The sequence below is a fragment of the Crinia signifera genome, chromosome 8 (genome assembly GCF_055691185.1).
Source record: "Crinia signifera chromosome 8, ASM5569118v1, whole genome shotgun sequence".
In the NCBI taxonomy this organism is placed as follows: Eukaryota; Metazoa; Chordata; class Amphibia; order Anura; family Myobatrachidae; genus Crinia; species Crinia signifera.
This window is the reverse complement of record NC_139224.1, coordinates 67,245,423-67,271,484: the sequence shown is the minus strand read 5'-3', so window position 1 is coordinate 67,271,484 and position 26,062 is coordinate 67,245,423. Positions and strand designations below refer to the sequence as shown.

Below are 26,062 nucleotides of genomic sequence, written 5' to 3'. Positions count from 1 at the left end.
CAATATGGGCAAAACCATGTGCCCTCCAGGTGGGGCAGATTTAACATGTGCAGAGAGAGCTAGATTTGGGTGAGTTATTTTGTTTCTGTGCAGGGTAAATACTGGCTGCATTATTTTTACACTGCAATTTAGATTTCAGTTTCAAAACACCCCACCCAAATGTAACTCTCTCTGCACATGTTACATCTGCCCCACCTGCAGTGCACATGGTTTTGCCCATTTTGAGAACAAATTTGTACTGCGATCAGGTCTGAATAAGCGCCATTGTCCAGTAATGTCATTTCAATGCATATTTGGCATAAATGTTTATCAATTGCAAGGTAGATAATGGCTGGCCATCTTTCCATTCATAGATTGTCCGTCCCGAAGTGCTCACGCATCACAGAAAAGAAGGCCCGTTGGAGCAGAATCTGTGGAAGCAGGTAAATGAACAAAAAACAGGCCATTACACATACAGTACACACACCCATGTCACATCAACAATATCTCACACTACATTCATCTCCTGCTGCTACATTGCAACGGAAATGAATGTAATCTGACCTAGCCATCTCACTTATTATTAATGTCAATGTTACATGCAGTATCGGGGTACATGTGTAAGTACATAATACCCCTAGGTATGTGCGTTCAGCATCTCAAGCCCTTTCAAAAACAGTACTGAAGAGAGACTGGCCTATATATGCATCAGTACTTGCCTCTTCATCTGTATCCACAGGTACTGTACAACTAGGAACACAACCAACAGAATCCTCTGTTATGATGTTGGACGAAATGGACATCATTCTAGAACCCGTGGAGACCTTTGCGGCTGAGGAGGAAATACAGACGTCATCACAGAGTGATCTTCCCCCAAGTGGTGTGACTCCCAACCCACCCCCACCCACAAACACACCCCATACAGCAGCTTCTGCTGCACAAGTAGCTAACTCCTTGGTAAATTTCAAGGAGAAACAAATTGAATTTATGGCCTCCCAAAGCCTGCAAATAGGGAACATCCAGGGGTACATGCGTCACACTTTTCTTCAATTAAGAAAAATTTCAAGGAGTGTACGGGTTGGTGTAGGTACTCATGTGCACATGGCTAATAGCATTGACACCCGTTTTGCAGATCTTACTTCTTATGTAAGGGAACAGAATATCCATATTGGCAGCCTTGCGCAAAGTATAGCTGCACTTAGCCAATCGTGTACAGCGCAGACCAATGCCTTAATAGGTATGCAGGCACAACTTCAGCAGATGGAAGGCAATGTCATAGGTGCAGCAGGATCTACACTGAGTAGTGTATCTAGTACCCCAGTAAGTGGCTCCCCCACTTCCCCACCCCGTCGGAGTATTAGGACCCTGGGTGGCCTGGGTGCAGCTTCAAGAAGTGGTTTAGGGTGGCATGATGGTGGGAGAAAATAATTTATATTTTTTATACATTTTTAATTTGCATCTAATATGCAATACATCTTGTTACATCCCTCGACAGTTCGAATGTTTGAGTGACAAAAATGCAGGTTGTTTATGACATACTATACTGCAGTAAAAATGTCTAAACGCATACCATTTTGTCTGTGTATTATTTTTAAAGCAATTGTTGTGTGAAATATGACATAGTGTAATGGTATGTGACAATGGGATTGCTGGAAAGTAGTGTTGGGTAACTTCTGGCCCGTCAAAGGTTGTGGAACTACATATTCCAGCAAGCTCTGGCACTCATTGTTTGGACTGTAATGGTTATAGTGTGTCAGGGCATGCTGGCACGTGTAGTTCCACAACACCAGGTGAGCCATGTTTTAGAGCAAAATTAATTCATACATGTTACAAATGTACTTACAAGGTTGATTACAGCAAGGGATAGGTCAGCACCACCAGCTGCATCAGTTGGGCTCTGTGTATTAGGCTAAATGTGGGTGGAAACAGATGGTATTGTTAAATAATTTGTTTATAAGTACACTTACAGCAAAGGTACATGTTGGAATACAGGGCACATGTGCTTACCAGAAAAGTAACACCTGATGATTTGTGTACGCACCAGATTCCCCCTCTGCGTACCCCTCACTACCTGAGGTGTGGTAGGTTGGGCTTCCTGCACGACTGCTGCATGTTCCTCTTCCACATAGGCAGGTTGGGACAGGGCTATGTTGTGTAACATGCAGCAAGCCTGGACGATCATCACTACTTTTGATGGGTGGGAAAGCAGCGTACCCGATGACCGGTCCAAACACCGGAATTTACTTTTCAATATGCAAAATGTACGCTCCACCACATTGCGGGTTGCAATATGGTATTCATTATACCGGTGCTGTGCAGGGCCCTCTGGGGAGCGCAAAGGTGTCATGAGCCAGGAAACACACCCATATCCTGAGTCACCTAAAACACAGATAGGAACTTATTGCCTTATATGGTAAGGTATGTGCATTGTGCAAACAGGAGACACTAGGACAAGAGCAATATGCTTGTGAAACTGGAAACACACACATTTGAGCAGGTACAAATAAGGACAGAGAGGGTAATATGTAAAAATGTACTTACCAAGTAGCCAGCCCTCTGGCATTTGTTGTTGGTTGAATCGGTTGCAGAGGGCTGAGTGCCTCAGAATATAGGCATCATGGCAGTACCCAGGGAAGCCTGCTACAACACTTAGGATTTTGAGATGAGCATCACATACCACCTGAACGTTCAAAGAGTGCCGCCCACGCCGATTGACATAGACGTATCCCCGCACGTGCGTTGCCCTAATCCCAATGTGTGTGCAGTCTATAGCTCCCAGCACGTGAGGGAATGCTGAGAGTCTATAGAAAGCCACCTTGTGGTCCTGCCACTCCAACTCAGAACATGGGAATCTGATGTATGTCCGCCACAACTTCTTTAAAGCAAGTAACACTTGAGTAAAATGCTTAGAGAAAGTGGGCAGTGATACCCCCAAGGACCATGAGGTCACAGACTGAGTGGAGCCTGTGGCCAAATAATAGAGGGTACACATTAATTTCTGCAGCACAGACACTGCATAGTTGCCACCCCCGAAAGGGTCCAAATCATCTCTCACCTGCTCATATAAGTCCAACAGGTTATTGCGGTTCAGCCTAAACATCCCCACAACCTGTTGATCCGAGAGGGAGTCCAGGTACAGCCGAGCACGATACATACGTGGGGTACGCAGTAGTCGGGGGGCTACCTGGATCTGGTGTGCAGCTTCCTCCCTCCTGCGCTCCAAATGGGCCACATCACAAATCAGCAACTCCAAATCACTCTGCAAAATCTCCATGTCTCAAACCCTCACAGGTGTCCTTAATGATGTTGGGGTATATGTAGGGGTGTTTCTGAGTGAAATTGAGTGCACCTGTGTTGAAATTAACCATTTGTGCACTTGACCAAAGTGAGTTCTGGGCCAAATCGCCCAACAGAACCTGGTCTGAAAAAAGTGCGATTATTAGACACCTTAAAAGTGCGATTTGCGAAAACGTATCCCATTAAATAAGCGATTTGTATACTTTTCTGTATGAAAACATCTGGATGCGATAAAAATGCGAATTTTTCTCACACTTTCGGTCCGCATGAGTTATCGCACATAATATGCGATATCCGTCCCTTAGCACATCCTATTAAATATGCGATTTCAAGGAAAAATGCGATGTCACCATTTTTTTTACTAATATTCGCCAAAAAACACACATCTCATCCCATAGAATGTCACCCATAGTATCTTATAAAGGAGGCATTTCCAGTGATCCTCCATCAACTTTGAGGCAGCACGGACTCTCTTATTGCGCCCTGTTTGTTTTGCTTTTTAGAGCATTGTTTTTTGTCTAGGCATGTGCATACGCTGGGTGGGCGTGTGGTGGCGGGGACGGGCCCATGGGAACACCCATAGTTTCATGGGTGTTCCCATGAAAACGCTGGCCGGTCCCATGGAAGTGAGGCAGAGGCACGGGTGCTGGGGGCGGATGTCAGCTGCCCGCCCTCTTCCCGTACAGGGAGCATGCAAAGCTAAGACACCAGAAAGTGTCTTAGTTGTGCATGCACCTTCCAAATCATTCTATAATCAAATGATTTGGCCCCCACACCCAAGGCAAGGAATGGATGCTTATGCAAACCATCCATTCGCAGCCGTCCGGGGGAAATCGCAGAGCAGTGGGGGGGATGGGGGCTGGGTGAGCGGTGGGTGACGTTTTATCCACACGCAACGCTGTGAATTTCATAGCGTTGCATGTGGACCAGAATAAGGCCTAATATCTGATGGTAATTTCCTATGGTTTGAAATGGCATTTCCTCCAGATTTGATACTGTTAAACGTTAAGTGATCAATTTGATGTTACCATTAATAAAGGGCACTGAGGGTATATACTGTATATAAACGATATTTGTATGTAAATAAAATGTATTACATATAGGTTTGAATGTGAATGCAATTAGTTAAATCTTTTTTTTTTTTTCTGGCTCCATCAGGACTGCCCCAACCATGGTTTTAAACCAGGCATGAAGCTGGAAGCTGTGGATTTGATGGAACCTCGCCTCATTTGTGTAGCCACAGTGAAATGTGTGGTGCAGCGACTTCTTAGGATACATTTCGATGGCTGGGATGATGAGTATGACCAATGGGTGGACATTGAATCCCCTGATATCTATCCAGTAGGTTGGTGTGAATTGACAGGGTACCAGCTTCAACCACCTGTTGATGAAGGTAATTTTATGCATACTACACTTATCTTATATATTAAAGTCCCAGAAATGTAGTTTATAAATGTAATGTATCTGCACTACCCTAAGGGCCAAATTCAAATGTCATATTGCACCCGGCTCAATATTTAAATCAAGATTTTTATTGCCCTGATTTTTATAGCTCTTTTCTCAAAGTTTAGCTCTCACCCCCCTGAAAAGATGTTTGCGCCATTGGCAGAAACATTACAATAACGCCGGCAAGCACGCATGGGTGCTGGGATGAGCAGAAAACAATTGAATCCGGCCCTAATTAGAGCATTAGTCCTGCCCAGTGCTTAGAAACTCAATGGGAGAAATTTTATAGGACGAGAGATTCAGAAAGTGAGAGATTTGGTAAAAAATCTCCAGTTTTTTTTAAGCGGCAATCATTTACACTGAAAAGTCAAACTGGTTTTGCAGTGTAAATGATTGTCACTTTAAAAAAACTTGAGATTTCTTACCAAATGTCTCACTTTCCGAATCTCTCATCCTATTAAATTTCCCCCAATAGAATTATACCTTAAGAGAACATTACCTTCTCATCTTTTCCATCAAATATTTATAGAATAAAAAATTCACTCTTACAGCACCTTAATTGTTTCAGTTCAGATCCACAAAATTTGGGTGGGTTTCTAGAGAACTGAACTGAACTTCATCTCTAATTACGCAGATGTAATATTATGTATCTTTCACCGTCACCTATGCCTTGTGTTTAAAAAACAATCTATCTGGACATCATGTTCTATGTTGACAGATATTAATATATTGTATTTATCTAAATCCCACCAGACACACACAAACCATGTAGCATGGCACAAATAAATGAGAATAATTCAATCATGCAACTCTTCTCCACATACAGTACGTCATTTTAAACATCAGAAATTTTGTCTGCATTTTGAAAGTATTTTTTTAGTTTAACATGTCTCAGATTAATCCCTACTCAAAATAACCTACATTTCTAAATTTGATACCTGGCATATACAGCAGCAACTAATGGAAATTGGGCAAATTAGGGTAAACTTAATCCGAAAGCCAGATAAGCCAACGTACAGATGGAGCGCCTCTCATTCTTGCCGCCATTGCAGAGGATTTGACGATCCTCTCTTCTTCTTGCGCTCCCATCCGCCAAGGGGCGTGGATGCTCACCATGCAATACAAGTCGCCACCTCTGGGTGGCTAATGCTCCACCAATCTAGCGGCAGATTGATATACTGTACCGATGGAGCGGTATCAACATTCGCCGAGCGGAGCGAGCTTACACAGTATACTACAATATGAGATGCTCATGTGTCTCATCCCTGTGAACATCCACTGTACTGTACAACTGTACTTCTGCTGTGTGCTAGCATAATTGTTGTGTGTGTACTGTGATAATAAATTTTGTCAATGAATACTATTTAACCATTTAAGTGTCCCAGCACTGGGAGGTGGAAAATCCAAGTAGCCACCCTCCTCCACTCCAAACTTTCCTTGACCAACTCAATCCTGGGAATCCCTACTTGCCAGCCCCACGTTATCTGACCCATACTGTGTCCGACCCTCATTTTAACCTCCACTGTGAGGTTATTAGGTATGGAACACTGTTTTATGGTTGGACAGATTTTAGGGAGCTGCTCAACATTTTACCTACAGTACAGTTCTGTATTCTATTTTTTTTTCTATTGCAAGATGGTTTGATTGGTCATAACTAATGCATTTCTAATTTGCAAAATGTCTTTAAACAAAAACTGTCACGTTTTTGTGCCGCTGTTCTTTTGCTTAGTTATTTTGCCTATGTTGGCAAACAATATTGTAAGCTGTGAGGTTGTCAATATTGACTGGAAATTTGTTATTAAGGTTAAAAATACTCGAGGCCGACATTATGTGATTTTAGCTTTTATGTAATTTCTTGGGAAAAAAATCCCAAACCAGCCAATGCCTATATCCTAAACATAATTCAAAGCCAAAACTAGAAGATTAATTATAACCAAAACCAGTAAAAAATGGTCTTCACTCACTGGTGTAACCCTTCTGACTGCTCCAACTCTCCTTTCCCTGTCTCTGATCACAATCTAATCTTTTACTCTCTCATATCCTCCTCTCCTTCCTAGGCCCAGACCCACCCTCACCAGACAGTATTGTGTCTTTGGACCCCACTATCCTCTCCACAATCAATACTCTGCTTTCTCCACTTTCCACAATGGCCTGCCCCAACCAGGCAGCCTCCTTCTTTAAATCCATCCTCATATCGATACTCAATTCAATCCTTTTTCCTTTCACTCATCTCTTCTAAGTCCCCCAGTTCCCGCTCCCTTTCAACACTCTGATACTTTCAATACTCTCCTTCACCCCCCCTCCCCTACCATCATTCCTCACTGCCACTGAATTTGCCTCCTTCTTCCCCTTCAAAAAAGGAGGCCATCTGCCATTAAGTCCCCTTTCACCTTCCCACAACATCTCTACTGCCCCTACCATCCTTTCCCTGCAGCCTTCCCACCTTTGCTCCTTCCACCTCTCCACAGACAAGCAGATCTAAGCTCAAATAGACTTGCCTGCACAGTCTATTTCTGCTTTCAATCACAATGTCTCAGTGGATTGGGATTGAATCTGCATTGAAGGCTTCTAACACTGTGAGTGTGCAATTCAGGGTCACCTTTGATTCAATTTGCACTATATTTCAAATCGCATTGAAAGTGACACTGAATCGCATTGTGTGTAACGGCGCATAAAATGTAGAACTGAATAGAATATATTTTATAAATAAATCAATAAAGAATTAATATTTACAAATACAAATGGAGCAGCTCTCATTAGAGCTGCTCCTTGCGATTCTATTACCGCTGCTCACCGTCCGCCAGAAGGGGCGAGCGCCCATGAGATGCTTGCGCGCCCTGTTCTGACACAGCTCAATGCCACCCTGCTGCTCCCCCGTAACTGCCCTTACCCCGCAATGACCCTGCGCATCTCCCTGAAGTGGAGACGGGCAGGGAATCTGCACCCCGCCGCCATGTGAAGGGGACACGCATGTGTGTGAGCTGGCTGAGAGGCGCTACATCTGTAAGACTTTCAGAACCCATGAGCACTGCAACATCTGAACTAATTTTACTCTTTTTGTGTTGGGTGTACTGTAATATTTATTTTCTATAATAACTGAGAGGGCATTACCAGTATCCAGTTCAATTACCAAATGAACTTCCATGACTTTGGGGTTGATCCGCCTTTCTTGTGGGCCTACTGCTACATCCACAGTTCACAATAGGATAGGTCTTTTGTAGTCATTTTTTCTCGTAGCCTAATTTATTTAACAATTTGGTGCCTGTGTTTAATTACTTTTGTATATTCTTCATGCCCATACTCTATTTCAATATTTCCCTTTTTGTGACATTGCCTACATTCTTTATGTTGACCGTAATATTGGTTAGCATCATGTTTGACCCAATTCTTTGCAATACAAAAAGCAGATTGGTGGAAGATACAGATGCAGCCGTTTTTATCGACTGTGCCAGCGATACATTTCTGGTGGCCTTCGCGCCGGTGCATGTGGGCACGCGAACATCTCACATGCTCGTGCGTCCATTGCTGAGAATGGGGTACGCAAGCTTCTCAGACTCGCGTGTGCCACATTCGCTGGCGGGCCTCGGCGAATGGTGCACTAATGGCCATCTGTAATGCAATGGTCATCATGGCCTACTATTCTCACTTTGCACTTTAAAATTATAAATTGCCTTAAGGTAATACCTTTATAACCTTATACTTTTATAGGAGAGCTGGAAGAGATTAACAAACCTAAAGAAAGCAAAAAAAAGAAAGTGGCATTTGGAAAGAAACGTAAGTAAATACCTCATTTTTATGAAACAAGTGAAATGGAGCTTTACTGATGGCATGCAAAAAGACCAAAACAACCTAGCCATCCATCAGGGCATTACCTGACATCTTAAACTCTTAACTATAATGGGAAGCTAGTCAGTAAATGTATCAAATAAAGTCTTATGGTTCTCCCTGCCTCTTACTGGTCTGAATACTGGCTTCTGTTCCTGGTTTGCCTACCACAGCTTTACATATACATAATACCAGATTTTTATGGTCCTTCTTACCACCTCCAGGTATATGTAATGGCCGTCTGGCCCCTACTAACCTCCTGGCTGGCTAACCTCAAGGCACATGTGCTCTTTGGCTGTCACAGTCCCCCTTGGACTGTCTTCGTAGGGCAGCCTCACTTAACTGACAAAATCCAACCTGGACTCTATACATAAGGCAGCCCTTATGTGTGTAGACACACCCATTTTCTTCTCTGTGTGGACACATCCCTCCAGCCCCACACAAAACCTATGCCTCACTATTGCCACTTAGCTTGATATTGCCACACTGAGGGGCAGATTTATTAAGCTTGGAGAAGAGATAAACTGGAGATAAAGCGGAGAAAAGGTAAAAGGAGATAAAGCACAGCCAATCAGCTGTGTTTAAAAAAGACAGTTGGGAGTTGATTGGCTGGTGCTTTATCTCCTTTTACCTTTTCTCCGCTTTATCTCCAGTTTATCTCTTCTCCAAGCTTAATAAATCTGCCCCTGAATTAATAAAAATATAAATAATTTGTAATTAATGTAATGCCTTAGTGAACAGGCCACTTAAGACACATTTGTGTGATGTTTTGCTTTTGCGCTAGTGCTAGAAATTGCATAACAAAATCTCACATAACAAGGTGTGATACGTCGCCGGTGGGGGTAGATAAATACCTGGAGTCGCTGGATACTCCTGGTTCCACACCGATTCTTCGCCGCGTCGGCTGCAGAGAACACACCACCCTAGGAATTTAAGCAAGGCGTTCAGCAGGTACAACTACTTACATTTTATTTAGTGTAGATAAAAGAGAAATAAGCGACATGCACCCCAAATGCACACAAGTACTTTAAACAACTTACTTAAATAGTCACAATTTATACCCGCCTAGCGGATTAACACCCAGGTGGGACCAATAAACTCTAGAACAACTCCCACTAAATTCTCTAGTATACTGGGGAGTGGGGGAAAACTGATCCCATCAACCACCAATTGGGTCCCGCGGGTAACAGTGTTCCCACTCGGCTATGTACATCTAAACATATGGCCCTAGCCACTACTACATGTAGTCAATGTAATTCAGTGCTACCAAACATATCAATTGCAGTAAACGGCAAGTAATATCTTTTAAGAACATAGACAGTTAACACCGCAGCTGGATAAGTCTCTCCTGGTACGCACCCTAGGGAAGTGTCCCTGAGGAAAAGATGAACGCTGTAACGGTACATCCGGAAAGTAATTGGCTCCTGGCCGTAATAACTTAGGCCACAGGGAGGCAGTGTCCTCCTATGGTAGAATTGCAATACTAGCAGCGTCTATTCCAGCAACCGGTAGCATGATTCCCCAACCCTGTTCTGTGGGGATTGCTGGGTGACCCCACTCACTTGGTGGGGTTAATGCGGGGGTCCCTAGGAGTAGATGGAGAGTGGGGGCCAACCTCCCTCTGCTGTGAGGGTCCTCTCTGTGTCTGATGCTCCTGGTGGGATACAGCGGTGTGAACTGGATGGGGTGTCACTATAGACGGGCTCCCAACTCCTTTTTCACCAAGCGAAGAGATTGGGGGTGGAATATTTTGTGCCTCAGTGGAAATAGTTAATGGCCCCATATAATGGGGAAATACCCGGCTGTGCCACCGGTCGTAGACGGGGACTGTGCCGGCTGTGCTGTGGGTGAGGAATGGGGACAGGTGCCGGCCGGGATGCGGGGGATGCAGGGAAGGTCTCCGGGGGAGCAGGGAAGGTCGGTACCTGGGGTCTGGAGCAAGTTGCAGGCTCCTGCCCGTCACTAGGCTGCTGCTGGACTTCTTCTTCGCCGGGGGCGCGCTAGTGCGGGCGCTGCAGTAGCAGCGTTGCCGCACTCAGCCACCTCCTCCGGTCCTGCTGCGCACCACGCTGCTCCCAGGCCGCCGGCTCTCTGTAGTTGCTGCCGCCTATCCTCTTCCACCCGGCACTTCACTCCGGCTCCTTCTTCTGTCCACCCCGGCGCTGCAGGTCTCTATCTCAGGGCTGCTCAGCGTCTCCCTCCGAATCCTCTGCTCGCGCCCATGCTGCTCTCTCCACGCCGTCCTCGGGTCAGACCTCTCTCTTCCTCCTCCGCGTACGCCAGACCACACGTGCTGGGACCTTTGACCCCATGCCAGCCTCTTCGCGCTCACCCCTCTCTCTGCCATACATTCCCCAGAGCTGTCAATCAGCCTGGGGTGGTTCTTTCGAGTCTTGCACTGCACGGGGGGGGGGGGAGTTAACCCCTAAGGTCCCGCTGCTGGGACTCTATGAAAAAGTCTGGGGTGCCACAAAGGTGTAAGGCTATCTTTGTGAATCCTCCAAAATTCTTGAGTCTCCAAGCATCCTCGTTGTTTTGGCAGGTGTGGATATAAAGGAAAATCACCCCTGGACACATACCAGTATTGGATGAAAACATTGAAATTCAGTATAAAAACAATGCCTAAAATACTTTGGAGTAAACAACTGGAGAAAATGCATGCGAACAAATGATTGGTAACTTTTTCTCTCCTCTTTAGGTAGGAAATATCAAAGGAAAGCTTTACAAGAAGCAAGCCAGGTCTTGGATGGGGATGGAAGATCACTTACTCACCCTGTTCTCTTAGAAGATAAAAGTAAGATACATTATATATATTTTATTTGTATTTTTTCTTTTTTTCGAAGCATTGGTTCAGTGCACATATTGCTTATTCGTTTACTTAGAAAGAAAGAAAGAACATAATAACAGTGTATTGAGCCAATATCAATGTCTAACATACACTATACATATTATAGACATTAAGGGGGAAATTTACTAAAGGAAATTTGTAAAAAAAATAGGTGTATTTGTATTTAGAAATTCACTTATATTTTACATTTACTATCCCGAAAATACGGCAATTCGTATTCGTATTGATGTGCTATCAATATGAATAGGAATTGCCGTATTTTCGGGATAGTTAATGTAAAAAATAAGTGTATTTCTAAATACAAATACAACTATTTTTTTACAAATTTCCTTTAGTAAATTTCCCCCTAAATTGCATTTAATTATATAAATATATGAAATCTATTAAATCAATTAATTGACATGTAATTTGCATTTATTTAACAAATTTAAAAAAAGGGATTATGAGGTGAAGTCTGAAAATAAGTCTGTTCTATAACCAATGCACTGACTTGAACAAAAAAAATGCAAGAGTTCCTGTCTATAGAACTCAACTAGATTAAATAAAGGAGTAGATCACCACTCCACATATAAGTTATATATTACCACTCCACATGTAAGTTTCAGTAACTTTCTGTTAATAATTTCTGTTTTCTAACTTTGCTGTCGATAAAGCAATTTTAACAACCTTGTTGGGCTTTCCCAGATCCACCATTTCTTGTACTGTATTATTCTCTGTATGGACCTTCATGCCATGGAGGCTTTTAGGATAGTCACTAATTGATTAAATTCATACTGGTTTTAGAGTTGTCTTAATAAGCTTACTATGGCACAGGGGTGTTTTAAGAGAGGAAAGGACCTGCATGCAGCCTCTACTGCAGGCCCCCTCCTCTCTAACAGCGCAGGTCTCCGGGAGAATGGTGCTCATGCCTTGTTCCCAGGGACATATCGCGTGTGCACTTGACTCATAAATGGATGTGGCAGCCATTTTTCAAGTGTTTTGTGTCCTTGGTGCAGAGATGATATATGGGTGTGGTTGAGGTCCCCTGGAGACGGGCCAGTGTGCACCGCACACACTGCACCCATTATAGAAACACCTATGCTATGGTAGTAGTGGCACTAGGGTTGGTAAACAGCTTAGCATCTGATACCTGGAAATGATGGGCTTCCCCCAGAAACTCTGCCTGCACAGCCAGCTCCTCTGCAATGGCAGGAGCCAGACTCTGCGAAATAGCTAACAGAAGAGAGTCAGCATTTTGTTGTCATCCTCCCAGTGACACTTCTACACTGCATTATGGTGCTGACTCTAAGGTTTTCCTGAGGACTACACATGCTCTGCTTGTGAATCAAATTGGATATTAATTACAGCACTTTGGCAAGTATATCTTAGTTAAATACTGCAGGCTATGTTATCTAAAACACTTACAAAATGTGGACTTTGATCCTTTTCTTTTGAGTTATATAGTCACCAGATTCACATTAACGACCAGATTGTGGTTTTAAATATTCTGCTTTTTTTTCAAGTATTTGTGTTGTTGTTTTTTACATATGTTTTAAATACATTTTTCTTTAATTAATTACATTTGGATACACTTTTGTCATAAAGCACTCTCTTCTTAACTATTTTTTGTTTTATATATTTGGTTACCACAAAACCAACTGTGAGCCTCTGTGTCTCTTTATAATTGTTTATTGTGTTGATATGGAATATTATTTACTTATTTTTGTATCTTTTGTGCCCGATTTTATGATTTGTTTACCAACGGTAATAGCTTTACAGAGGACAAGGGAAATGCAGATCTGTTAAATGCGTTTTTCTCAACAGTGTTTACTAGGGAAGAGCAGACAGTGGAGCATATAGGTACCACAAATGGGATGAGCAAGCTAGATCTTAATATTGTTTTCACAACAGATGAGATAAAATTGAGGCAAAATCAAAACAAACAAATCTCCAGGTCCAGATGGGATTCATCCTAGGGTATTACTTTTTTGAGAACTCATTTTCATCTGGTAAGGTACCAAAAGACTGGAGAATAGCAGAAGTACAGTAGTATGGGATGAAGCTAATAGATAGGGATGAAGCTAATAGATCATACACACTAACCAAACTCGATGGACGCAAATATTTATTCAGCCTCAACTACTATGTAACTATATGTAATCTCAGGCACTTTGATGTCTCCTTGATGATACTGCTGCTACACTTGCTCCACTGGGCATTGCTGTAGTGAGAACCTCTTTTCTCTGCAGTTGATGATACAGAAACACTTTTGGTGGAGAACAGAAACACTTGCGGTGAACGACGGGGGTGGATGCAAATGTCCAGTTGGCACGTGGGGCAGAAGCACATGTGATGAAGGGGGCACACAAAAATGTGGTAAAGGGGACAAAGACAGAAATGGTGATAGGACAGAGAAACAGGTGTGGAGAGAGGCAGTGGCACAACTGGGAAGGGGCAGAGGCACAGTATGAAGGAACATGTGGTGAGAGGTGAGGAAGCACAGGTGGGGATGGTGGCAGAGACACAGGTGGAGAAGGAGTGGTGGAGAGAGGGGCAGACGCACAAGTGGTGGAAAGGGCAGAGAGATACTATACATGTCAAGGGAGGCAGAGGTTTAAAGGGGCAAAAACACAGAAGGGAAGGGTGCAGAGAAACCGGGACGGAGAGAAGTCAGAGATACAAATGTATAGAGACCGAAGTACAGGTGGTGTTAGAGATAGGTGGAGAGAGGGCGAGACACATGTGATGAGGGAGACTCAGATGTCATAGGGCAGTGCTTTGGACAAGGGTCATGGGGTGGGGCTTCGGACTGGCCCTGACATGATGTAGGTGATGGTGCTGTCAGCTGGCTGGCTGGCTGGCCGAGGCAGGGGTGAATATGCGATTTAGTTGTGGGTGGCTGCAAGGCAAAGGAACTTTGTTGTACGTGGTTATAGGAAAAACATTTTTTTTCTGTCAAAACTGCAGGACACTGTGGGCCTCTTTTCAATGGTGGGCCTGGAGCTACAGCTCCATCTGGCCCATTGTTAATCCGGCCTTTTGCGGCAAGGGTATCTAATCTAAAAATCCAATTGGTTTTGCGTTCAAGTAATTAAAGGACACGGTTACCACCCCTAATGTCAGAGGCAATGTGGTGTGTCATTTGATAATGTAAAGAGGGTAAAGGGTGATGCATGGGTAGGAAGTGCCTAGCTACCTGGAGTTCACTTTTTTTTTTCAATTTCAACTTCATTAAAAATTTTCCATATAACAAAATATAAAAAAGAAGGGAAAAAAGAGCAAACATCGATTTCCATGCAATGGAGGGCAATCCATACTGTTAATTATTACCAACATAGTTTGTACTTTTTCTACAACGGAGGATATGATCTATCATATACATTGAAACAATAGAAGTTGTAATCATCTTGGTATAGCCCCCCAACGTAGATGCGGGAGAGCAATTCCAGTGGTTCTATCTATTTCCTAATTGCCGAAGGCATTAGCTATCGGGGCACTCATGTGAGCTAGGTCCATTTTGAACCCACATCCTATAAACCCACCCTCTGTTTTTCTTTCAAGTGTATAATGCTAATAAATAAAGTGAATCTAGTATATATGCCTTTAGCATAACGTTATTAGAGTGATTAAGTGAAATTATATACTCTCTGTGTAATCCTGACAGGATCATAAGTAAAGAGATAAAGACATAAAAGAGGAGAGAGAGTAAAAAGGGAAAAAGTGCATCTATATAGAAACAATTTTTATGTTTATTAGTGCTAGCAGTAGTGTTCTATTATAGTTGAAACCTGGGGACATGTTCCCCCAGGAGCAAATATATTGGTGTACTAAATAGTGTGCCACAGACTAAATCCTAAATTGACTAAATTAACCTTCTCTCATAGAGCCCTTAATTACCTCCGAATCCCTCGGCCCTTCGAGGTCTAATCAACTGGAGGGACATACTACCACTGGGATTGGTCTTCCATTTGCATCTTGCCTCTACGGATTGCTCTTGATTCTATAACCTAACTTACGATCCCCGCCCCCCACCCCCACCCCCCTAACCCCCCCCCCCGGCATGGGTAATTAAGAATTTGCACATTCCCTTGGTATCCTAGATCTTCTATGCTACATACCAGTTGTTCCAAATTTTATTGAATACGTGTATTGTGCCTCTTGCTAAATGGACGAATTTTTCATTGGCCATTGTGGTCTTAACCAGGGCGAGCCAGATCTCTAGCAAGGGCCCATCTCTGGCCATCCACTTCCTGGCTATACACACTTTAGCTAACGTAAAGGCTATAATGAGAAATTGTCTTGTATGTTTATCCAGCTTAGATTTATCAAATATTGCTAAAGTACATGCTTTACTTGTACATGCTTCTTTTGGTATACCCTTTTTCAAAAGTTCCTCAACCACCTCCCCCCAGAACTTAGATATTACAGGGCATGTCCATAATAAATGCCAGTAATCACCCCTAGTATTAGGGCATCTAGGGCATGAATCACTCTCCCTTCCTCCAATTTCAAATAACAGTTTTGGAGTCATGTAAATTCTATGAACTATAAACATCTGGATTTGCTGAAATCTGAGATAATTGGTTGCTCTCCAAATGTCAGCCAGAGCACTCATCCAGTCTTCATTATTTATGGGTCCCAGATCCTTCTCCCATTTACTCTTAACTTCTGGGAGAGCTTCTAAGTTTAATTCCTGAGTGAGTGTCGCATATATGTATGAGACTTCATGTCTTTTGGGGCATCTTTGAAATAATTTTTTAGTCAGAGAGTGCTCTAAATTAAATGTAGAGCCCTTAGATTGAATCGATAGTGCATGTCTAAGCTGGATATATCTAAATAGGTGTTTATTAGGGAGGAAATGGGAGTGTTTCAAGGAATTGAATGATAAAAGTTCCCCATTCTCTATGAGATGACCTATCTCTGTGATACCTTTTACACCCCAAATGCTCTTCATTTGTAATTTATTGAGCTCTGGCAGAACCCTTGCATTATATAACGGAGTTTCTGGATCTATACCCTTACTGCCCAAAATAATTTCTGCCTGTTTCCAGACTAAATTAATCTGCTTTATTATTGGAGGCCAGTTTTGCCGTATATTTCCGGCTAGGACCATCTGGCGAGGGGTGTGCCCATTTGTGGTAAGTCTTATTAGCTCCGTTAAACAGTCTTCTCTATTTAAGGCTTGTAGACGCTTGTCTGAAGCCAGTTGTGCCGCTAAATAATAAAGACGAAAATCAGGGAGTGCCAATCCGCCTGTTTTTTTACTTCTAGTGAGCGTTTTTAACCTAATTCGCGGTCTCTTATTCACCCAAATCAATGAGGATACTAGTCCCTCCATCTGTTTGAAGATTTTTCTCGGAATATAGATGGGGGAATGTTGTACTACATACCCAATTTTAGGCTGGACAATCATTTTTATTAGGTTAGCTCTACCAGTAAGTGTCAATGGAAGACGGGCCCATATATTTATCTTAGATTTAAGATAGTCAATCTGTGGGGTAATATTTAGAGAGATAAATTTGGAGGTGTCTCTCGAAATACGGATGCCCAAATACTGAAAATCAGTGACCCATTTCAGAGGTGACTGAGCATACTCTTCGGGAGGACACGGTCCATCTATGGGGAGAATGCAAGATTTACTCCAGTTTATACGGAGGCCGGAGAAGTCCCCGAATCTCTCCACCACCCCCATAACCCTCGGCACCGCCTCCAGGTGATCATTAATAAAAAGGAGAATATCATCTGCATATAGAGCAATGCGATCTTCGCAATTACCAATTTTAATCCCCTTTATTTCCTCATTGCTCCTAATAAGGCAAGCGAGTGGCTCCATGGCGATGGCAAAGAGACCCGGGGACAGCGGACACCCCTGTCTGGTGCCCCGCCCAATCTTGAATCTAGGTGAAATAAACTTATTCACCGAAATTCTAGCCACTGGGGACTTTTACAGCACTTTGACCCAGTTAATAAATACTGGGCCTAGGCCAATCCATTCCATGGCCCCCCAGAGATAAGTCCATTCAATCGTATCGAAGGCTTTAGTTGCGTCGAGTGATATTATAGCAGCTTGCTTGGACTCGTGCGGAGCCTGCAATTGCGTGGAGTTCACTTTTACCACTATTTAATGCTGCCCAGAAAGTAGACCTATAGACGAGAGGCTGCATTGGACATATGTTCTGGTACACCACAAATTTGGTTTCACAAGTTAGCATAGGGCCTAAAGTGTATTTATATCCTGACTGTGGATGGTAAAAAGTATTACCAGGGATGGTAAATTTACAAGTGGTACAAGTGCACCCAATGCAGCCCTTGGCTTTGGGTTTTCATAATAATTTGATAATTTGTGATATCAGCAAGCACTAATATATCCTGTACATTATGGCCCCATTTGTAACAAGGCATCAAGGTGGTGGTACCCAGTTGTATGTCTTTGTCTGTCTGTTCATTCGGCCATAGAGTTTTAGATGTATTACCTACAGTATAATGCCATTATAGTGGTACATTTGTTGACCCAAGGCATACGGTTTTCATATTTGGTATTATTCTCACTGTACAAAAGCTCCTCACAAAACCTTTGTTTTGGCCAAAATATGGTCACTAAATGTATACCCTCTTTCCACAAATCTGTCACTGAATGCATGTCCCATCGCATCCGATCGCATAAATGTATGAGCACCATTAAATTTGGGTGAGTTATTTTATTTCTGCGCAGGGTAAATACTGGCTGCTTTATTTGTACACTGCAATATAGTTTTCAGTTTCAACACACCTCACCCAAATCTTACTCTCTCTGCGTATGTTATATCTGACCCACCTGCAGTGCAGATGGTTTTGCCCATTTTGAGAACACATTTGTCCTGCAATCAGGTCTTAGGCCCAGTGTACGCAATATTCTTGTATTAAAAATGGTTTTCAATGTAAATGCTGTTGTAAATCTAGTAGTAGTCTCTGCCCGCCACATTTTTTTTAATATGATAAGCAGCCACTCATTCAGCACCAGGGACTACTTGTGAAAATGTATGCTGAGCTTAGCTCACCCTTATGGACCTCAGCCTGGCAAACATTTCCACACTGATTCCCTGGGGCTGAATGAGTGACTACGTATCAAATTTCCAAAATGGTGGTTGGACAAATTTATTGGCAATGAGGGAGCCTACCCTTATGGAGCTAAGCTCGGCATAAACAAGTAAAGTGGAAGCAAAGATGGCCTGTAAATGGCGATGGCGCTTCATTTATCCATCTGCAGCACTGCTCTGTAGTTTTCTTTAATGGAGCCATTGCCATACAACTGTGAAGCATGCTTTAGTCATGATACACCTTACTGTGCCATAACATGATATTTCTCATGGCGCGACAATGAAGCAATGGTGGTGGGTTGACAGGAGTGATGAGTGTTGCTGCATCTGTACTTTATAATTATTTTTATTATGCCAGCATTCTAAACATTGTTATATTTGTGTTTTAGAAAAAAAGAAATATGTAAAGAAATCTGGTAAGAAAACAGACAATGTCAGCAGAGTACCTAAGGATTTAGACAGTAAGTGATTATGGTGTTTTATGGCTCAGTAGCAAGAAATTTTTTTTGCTAGTGCAGTTATTTTGACCCCTTTATTAGGGTGTGGATTATTGGATAGACGGGGAGAAATTTACAAAGGTCGGCTATATATGGCTGATCCCTGTACAATATGAATGGGGGAATAAGGCAAATTTACAAAGCTGCCGTATTCTTCGATGTCATAGCCATTCATATTTGGGTGCTGGAAATATGGCAGCCAAATACGTACGAGCCACCAGCATCATACAAATCTGTCAGATCTGTGCGATGCTGGCCAGTGTAAAAAAATTTGAATTAATAAATAATTTTAAAATATGATGTGGGGTCGCCCCATCCCGCTGTAACCAGCCTCGGGCTCATTAAACCATTCCTGGTTTCAGAAATAAAGGATTCCCCCGTATTTTGAAAACCAGCACCAGGCCCAAGCAGCCAGCAGGCTAATGCCACATGGGCTTCTGTGGTGGGAATTGCCCATAGACGCTCTTGTTAATCTTTAACATGAAAAAGTATTTTCGATGTCTCGTGACGGTCTATCTAGAAAATCTATCAACCAGAACCACCTTTAATGTTGCAATAATTCAGTGGAGAATTGTGGAGTGCAGTAAAAGCACTTGCAAAAAGCAATACCTTCAATTACAGTATTTTCATAGTTTTTGCTTTTAATAGAATGGAAAATATTGAGTTTTCTACCTTGACTTGATTCCAACCAGTGATCTGGTGTATGCATTAACGCGGTTGATGTGTGCATTACCACATTTCCTAATATCATAGGCCCCACTCTCATTATCTTAGCACTGCTTAAATAGTTTGTTGGGTTTGGTTGATAAATAAATGGGCACTATTCAGCTGCAGATTTAAAGAAAGGGGAAAAGAGTCTGCACTAGTAGACTGTAGTAGTTGATGTGCAGTATGTTGATTCTGGCCACATTGATAATCATCATGTCAACACTGAAGAAACGTTGGCATGATTAGAAAATTATGTATTTAAATTCAAGTGCGGAAATGGAAAAAAATGAATGATATAAAGTATAGGAAAGTGGGAATAAGTGTAGATAAAGATAAAGTACTTGTAGTATAAAATTGCTGAGTAATATATTGTAAATACTAAAAGATACAAGAATTACAAATGAAAAAATAAATAAATAAAAACAATAACGGTACTTGTGGATTATCACGGCTCCCATCGCATGCCATATATAGTGGCATGCGATGGGATGCGATTTTTGCCGGTTTTTGCAGTTTTTTTTAAAAATCGCATGCAATCGCATCGCATGCGATTTTTAACAGAAAAGCATCCAAATGCATTGAAATTAGTATGAAACATGTTCAATGGCCCCCAAATGGCATTTTTGAGGCTGTACCACCCCCACTATCAACGTGACCCCGAAGCGTGGCGAGCGCAGCGAGCCCGCGATGGGCGGCGGTACACGAGGTGCGGCGGTATGCGTCCTACGACCTTTTCATACCCCCACTATCCACGTCGGCGTGGAGTTGAGAATAGAAAGTGTGGTGAGCCCGAAGCGTGGCAAGCGGACGCGGACACCTGTGAAGCCCGCGAGGGGACGCGGATACCTGTGAAGGTATCCGCGTCCCCTCGCGGGGCTCGCTGCGCTCGCCACACTTTCTGTTCTCAACTCCACGCCGACGTGGATAATGGGGGTATGAAAAGGTCGTAGGACGCGTACCGCCGCCCCTCGCGGGCTCGCTGCGCTCACCACGCTTCGGGTTTGCGTTGATACTGGGGGTGGGACAGCCTCAAAAATGACATTTGGGGGCCATTGAACATGTTTCATACTAATTTCAATGCATTTGGATGCTTTTCTGTTAAAAATCGCATGCGATGCGATTTTTTCATGTGCGATGGCCATCGTTGGAGCCGTGATACTCCACAAGTACCACAATGACAAAAGCAAAAAAAACAACGACAAATAAATAAATAAAGATACAAAATAACATGACACCTGTGGAAAGAAAAAATATAATGTAAACCGCTCCTTTTTGAAGGGAAGTGTGAGGGCCGCAGTGCTCTACCTGTCCCTACGTATTGTCACTGCAGACTGTGCAGCTTGTTGCCAATAGTGAGTTCCTGCTGCTATAGATGTTGTAAGCAGTGTGGGAACATTCGAGCTTGATGGTGTTCTATCACCGGCTTCCCGGCGTCTGGCCACCACTGTTGTAACTTGTAGCTGGGACTCCTGCCGGCAGGTGACATGACTCTGCTTCTCCGTCTGCGGCTGGTAGCAGTCGGCTTAGTTGTAGGTTTGGGGAACTCCTGCATCTGGTCCTGGTAGAGCATATTCTCATATCTTTTAGCATTTACAATCTATTACTAAGCAATTTTATACCACTAATGCCTTTATCTTTATCTACACTTATTCCCACTTTTCTATACTTTATATCATTCATATTTTTCCATTTCAACACTTGAATTTAAATACACAATTAAAGCTACAGTTCAATAGAGCAGTTATTTTCTTTTTTCATTTTTTCTCCTCCACATACTCCCCCAGAGGAGTCCAGTGCAGTGTTAAATCTCTTTTTACTATGATTAGAAAATTAACCAAACATCCCTGGTGGTCTAGTGATGACTTACAGTACAGTTGGTTCAGCGGCTCCAACAGTGTCCTCTGACAGTCAGTTGGGGTTGGGATCCTTGGGTCTACAGCAAGTTGGTCGACAAGCGTTAGGTCGACATCGGGATAGGTCGACATGGTTCGACCATATCCCCATGTCGACCTAACGTTGTCGACCCAACGCTTGTCGACCAACTTGCTGTAGACCCAATGACCATATCCCATCAATTGATGATGACTTCCAGCAGGTCTAGCATTGCCGCAAGTGGTGTTTGTTGCCAATCCTTAACCCTAACCCTCCTTATATTGATTAATCCTAGCCCTCTCTGCCCATAGCCTAACCCTCTACTACAGGTTATTGCATAATGTCGACATTGGGAACACTGCACATGCTGACATATTCAATTTTAACAATGTCGACATTGCAAATATCAATATTGATACATCCCCAATGTGTTGTTAAACTATAGTATTCATTTATAAACCATAATAATGGGTCCGAATAAATAAACAAACTTAAACATAATATCAATTCAATTTATAAAAAATATCTAAAGAAAAGTAAATAAAATTATTCATAATCATTTCAAACATTAACCCTTTGAGTGTCAAGGGAATTTGTCAGAATACATGTGAAAATTGGCAAGCAAACCTCTTTATGAAACCCTGTGAGTGCCACCGTTGCTGTGAGAGATCCTTTAAAATATCCGTTAAAAATGCCAGCGTTGCTCATAGCAGCTGTTCTTTTTTAATTCATTGACGTCTGTAATTGTAATTATTTATAATAAAAGAATAGTCACTGTGAGCGATGCTGGCATTTTTAGCGGATATTTTGAGGATCACTCACAGCAACGTTAGCACTCAAATGGTTAATGCTAAATACAGCAGCAGTCCCAATCAACACTATTAATTATGGTCAGTACTTTGCTTGTTAGTAAAGCATGGCTCGTGTTATGTCATCAGTGGCGTAATTCCCAGAGACATTGGAGGCAATGGCCCTAAGAAAGCATTCTGCTGAGCTAGGACAGATGTCTTTCCACTCATTTCATAAGGATTTGTTACAGTCAAACCCTTTAGCTGGAGAGTCTCTGAATGTGAGATAAGAGATTATGGGCCAGATTCTCTAAGCTTCAAAAGTGATAAAATGGAGAGTGATAAACAGCCAGCCAATCACCTCATACCTGCCATGTCACAGACTGTGTTTGAAAAACGTCAGACAGGAGCTGGCTGTTTATTACTCTCTATTTTATCACTTTTGAAGCTTAGAGAATCTGGCCCATAATACTTAGCTGCTGTGTCTTTAAGAAAAGAGAGCAGAAATTGTTTTAAGGAAATGCACTAATTAATGTAATAACATTTTTAGGGGGTGGTATTAAAGATTGGAGAGAGATTAAATTGTGAGATAATGTACCAATCACTCTTCTCCTGCCACTTCTCACACAGCTTGTCAAACAAATAAGGCAGAAGCTGATTTGGCTGGTACTTTTTCTCTCACTATTTTACCTCTTACAGCTGAGGGAGGTACATAAATAAACCGTTGCAATTCATACACCGTTCCCCTGATGTGGATGTATATGCCCTCAAATTAAATCTGGAAGTCTGCAGTTAAAGCACATCTTGTTTGGTACATTTCAAATCCATATTGGTGGTGTATAGAGCCCAAAATATGAGAATTGTGTTGATGTCCCAATATTTATGGACCTGACAATCAGGGCCGGTGCAAGGCACCGGAGCGCCCCAGGCGAGTCGGGGTGGGGGCGCCCCGGTGCTCTGGGGGGGTGGGGGGAGTGGTACCTGTGGTGGACGCTGTCAGTGTCCCTGCAGTGCTGGAGCGCGCAGGGCTGAATCTCAGCCAATCAGCGTGTGGCAAGTGGTTTCAAACCCAGAAGCGCTTCCCGTGCCGTCGCGCGCATAGCGCTAGTTATTCTCTATTCACTGCAGGGACCCCGCTGCCGCCAGCGGCTTTATACAGTGACAGCGCCGCAGGTACCCCCGCCGCACGGACACCCCTGCCCGCTCCAGCACTGCAGGGACGCCGACAGCTATATGCTGGGGGTGAGGGGCGAACTGCCGCCCTCCAGGTGCCCTGCTGACAATGCCTACTGGGATGATAAAGACGAAAAAGTCATTTTTTGGAGAAAAAAATAAATTAAACAATTTATATTTGGAATTACAGTATTCGTGTCATTATTTTGGCAACTTTGAAGTTTCAACCACATCTTACCACAATTTACCAGTATGTCTTGATGCATTTACCACCCCTGGACATCCAGGGACTGCCTCTGGACATACTGTACTGGTTGATTAAATGACTTCTTTACTGTGTATGTTTCTGTGTGTGTAATAAAATAAAATATGAACTGTTTGCAGAAATACATGTATACTTAAAGAAGCAGGTAACTTATTTTTGTTTTTTTATGTAAATAGTGATTCCTGGGCACGTAAAAGAAGAACAGATAAACCAGTTTGACCTTGGAGAACCAAACACGCAGGTTGTAAACACGGACATCAAGAAGGAGAATCAAAAGTAAGACACTGGTAGTATCTGGCTAGACACGTGGAAGTAACTCCATTACAAGTCCAAGCGTCAATCACCAATAACCAGAAACAGAAAACAGGACTAGCTGCCGCAACATAGCCACGATGAGTGTGGCTACATCTGTAGATAATGAATTTATTAAATATCAACTCTTTTTTTTTTTTTAGAACTGTAAATATATGCTCAATGAGCTACAGATGTATCTCTTTTCATTTTACACGCCATGCATATGCATTAGCTGTGCCAAGGTGCATATATATGCACCAACAATTTAGCCAATGGGATGCTCACATTCGTTGGCTCATTTACTACTGTGATTTTCTTAGATACATATGCATTACAGATAATCTGAAAGCAGGTACAACTGTAGCTAACTTTTTAGCCAAGAGCAACATCCTTAAATGTTTGCTATACTTTTTTAAATGCAGGTACTGTATATAAGATTTGCAATAGCCTAATCCAGTGGTTCCCAAATGCAGTCCATAAGGCACCCTAATAGTCCAGGTTTTAAAGATCTTCATGCTTGTGCACAGATTACATATTTAAACTGATTGGGGTACTAATTAAGTCAAATGCTTTAGCATGGATATCTTTAAAGTCTGAACTGTTATAGGGCCTATACACGGACCAATATTCAGTCATTTTCTGAGCAATTTGACATATATTCATTAAATCACTAGGAAAATGCCTTCATATCACTCTTTGTGTCGGGCACAGATGTAAATGCATGGACCTGCGGGTCTGTATCTGACACCAATTAATAACCCGCATGCAGGTTATTAATCAGTCAGGGCCAATGCTCTCACAGGAAAACACTGGCCCTGATAGATTGATCAGCACACATTGCTGGAACATCGATGTCTGAGTGATCATGCTGAGCGATCTAGACTCCGAATGCTCAACGGGTCGCAACATGTGTAGGGCCCATTAGGGTGCTTTAAGAACTGCACTTGGGAACCACTGGCCTAATCTATTTTGAAATGTCTAACTGTTTTCCCAGATAACCTGTGACAATCATGTTATATAGTAGTGTACAAGGGCAACCACCATCATACTCTCCCTACATCAGAAGATTCAAAGTGCCAAATGAATATTTACTTAAGGATATATGGTACCAACCAACCAGCTCTACATTGTCATTTTCAAACTCAGCCTGTAACATGGCAGTTAGGAGCAGGTTGGCTGGTACTTTATCTCCAACCACTTTATTTCTCTCCAATGCTTAGAACATAGGCTCCTATGTCGGCAGTATAATTACCTTGATTTGAGGAACTTCAAACTGCCATTATCATGCATCAGAATAGTATGAAATTCTTCTCAGAAATCTTAAGTACAGTACCTGGTATATGTATAAATTACCGGAATGTGGACTATTCATTAAATATACATTTCTGAAAAAAAAAATTGTCTGTGTTTCATAAATTTTTTATGTTTCATTTTAACTAAATTGTAAAAATTGAACATTTTATATTACTTTTTTATCAATTAAACAAATTGTTCAGAGTTTTGTTTCTATGAACCTACTAATGTGTCAAAGATGCATTATAGAAATAATTAACTGTTATATTCCTACAATAAATATGTCGTTTTCACTGTGAAGCAGAAGAAGATACAATAAAGTTATTTGATAAACAGGTTCACTCATGGTAAGCAAATATACCAAGTGCTTTAATTCTCATATAGCTGGTTACTCAGACCTGATTGCTGGGCTGCTAATTTGCTGAGCCAAGCGATCAGGTTTACACCTCCAAGTGGTATTCCGTCCCGGAGATTTGCTTAGCACGGCTTACGGAAATGAGCTGGATCGGCGATTAGCTGCAAATCCACTTGCAAACCGCTCACCACTGAAAGATTTTCCCACAGTGTGCAGTCTGTGCATAGGATTTTGGCAGCTTGATAGAAGCAGTCAGATCGGTGCCGGACCTGACATTGCGCGCCTTCTCCTAAAACGGCCTGGGCACATCTGCGTTTTCCCTGAAACTCCCAGAAAATGACTGGTTACCACACAAAAATCCCAGCTT

At 42.5% G+C, this 26,062-nt stretch overlaps 1 protein-coding gene across 3 annotated transcripts in view; it reads left to right on the top strand.

Annotated features, from left to right (window-relative positions):
• The window catches only part of L3MBTL2 (L3MBTL histone methyl-lysine binding protein 2), a 176,564-nt gene extending 151,158 nt beyond the window's left edge, over window positions 1-25,406 (top strand). For all 3 annotated transcript variants that reach the window (XM_083156631.1, XM_083156632.1, XM_083156630.1), the window contains 5 exons: window positions 4,435-4,669; window positions 8,431-8,496; window positions 11,246-11,341; window positions 18,840-18,911; window positions 23,930-25,406. In XM_083156631.1, the coding sequence (XP_083012757.1) occupies window positions 4,435-4,669; window positions 8,431-8,496; window positions 11,246-11,341; window positions 18,840-18,911; window positions 23,930-24,033 (573 nt within the window). In that variant the 3' untranslated portion in view covers window positions 24,034-25,406. The remainder of the gene's footprint in view (window positions 1-4,434; window positions 4,670-8,430; window positions 8,497-11,245; window positions 11,342-18,839; window positions 18,912-23,929) is intronic.
• Window positions 25,407-26,062: the final 656 nt, after the last annotated feature.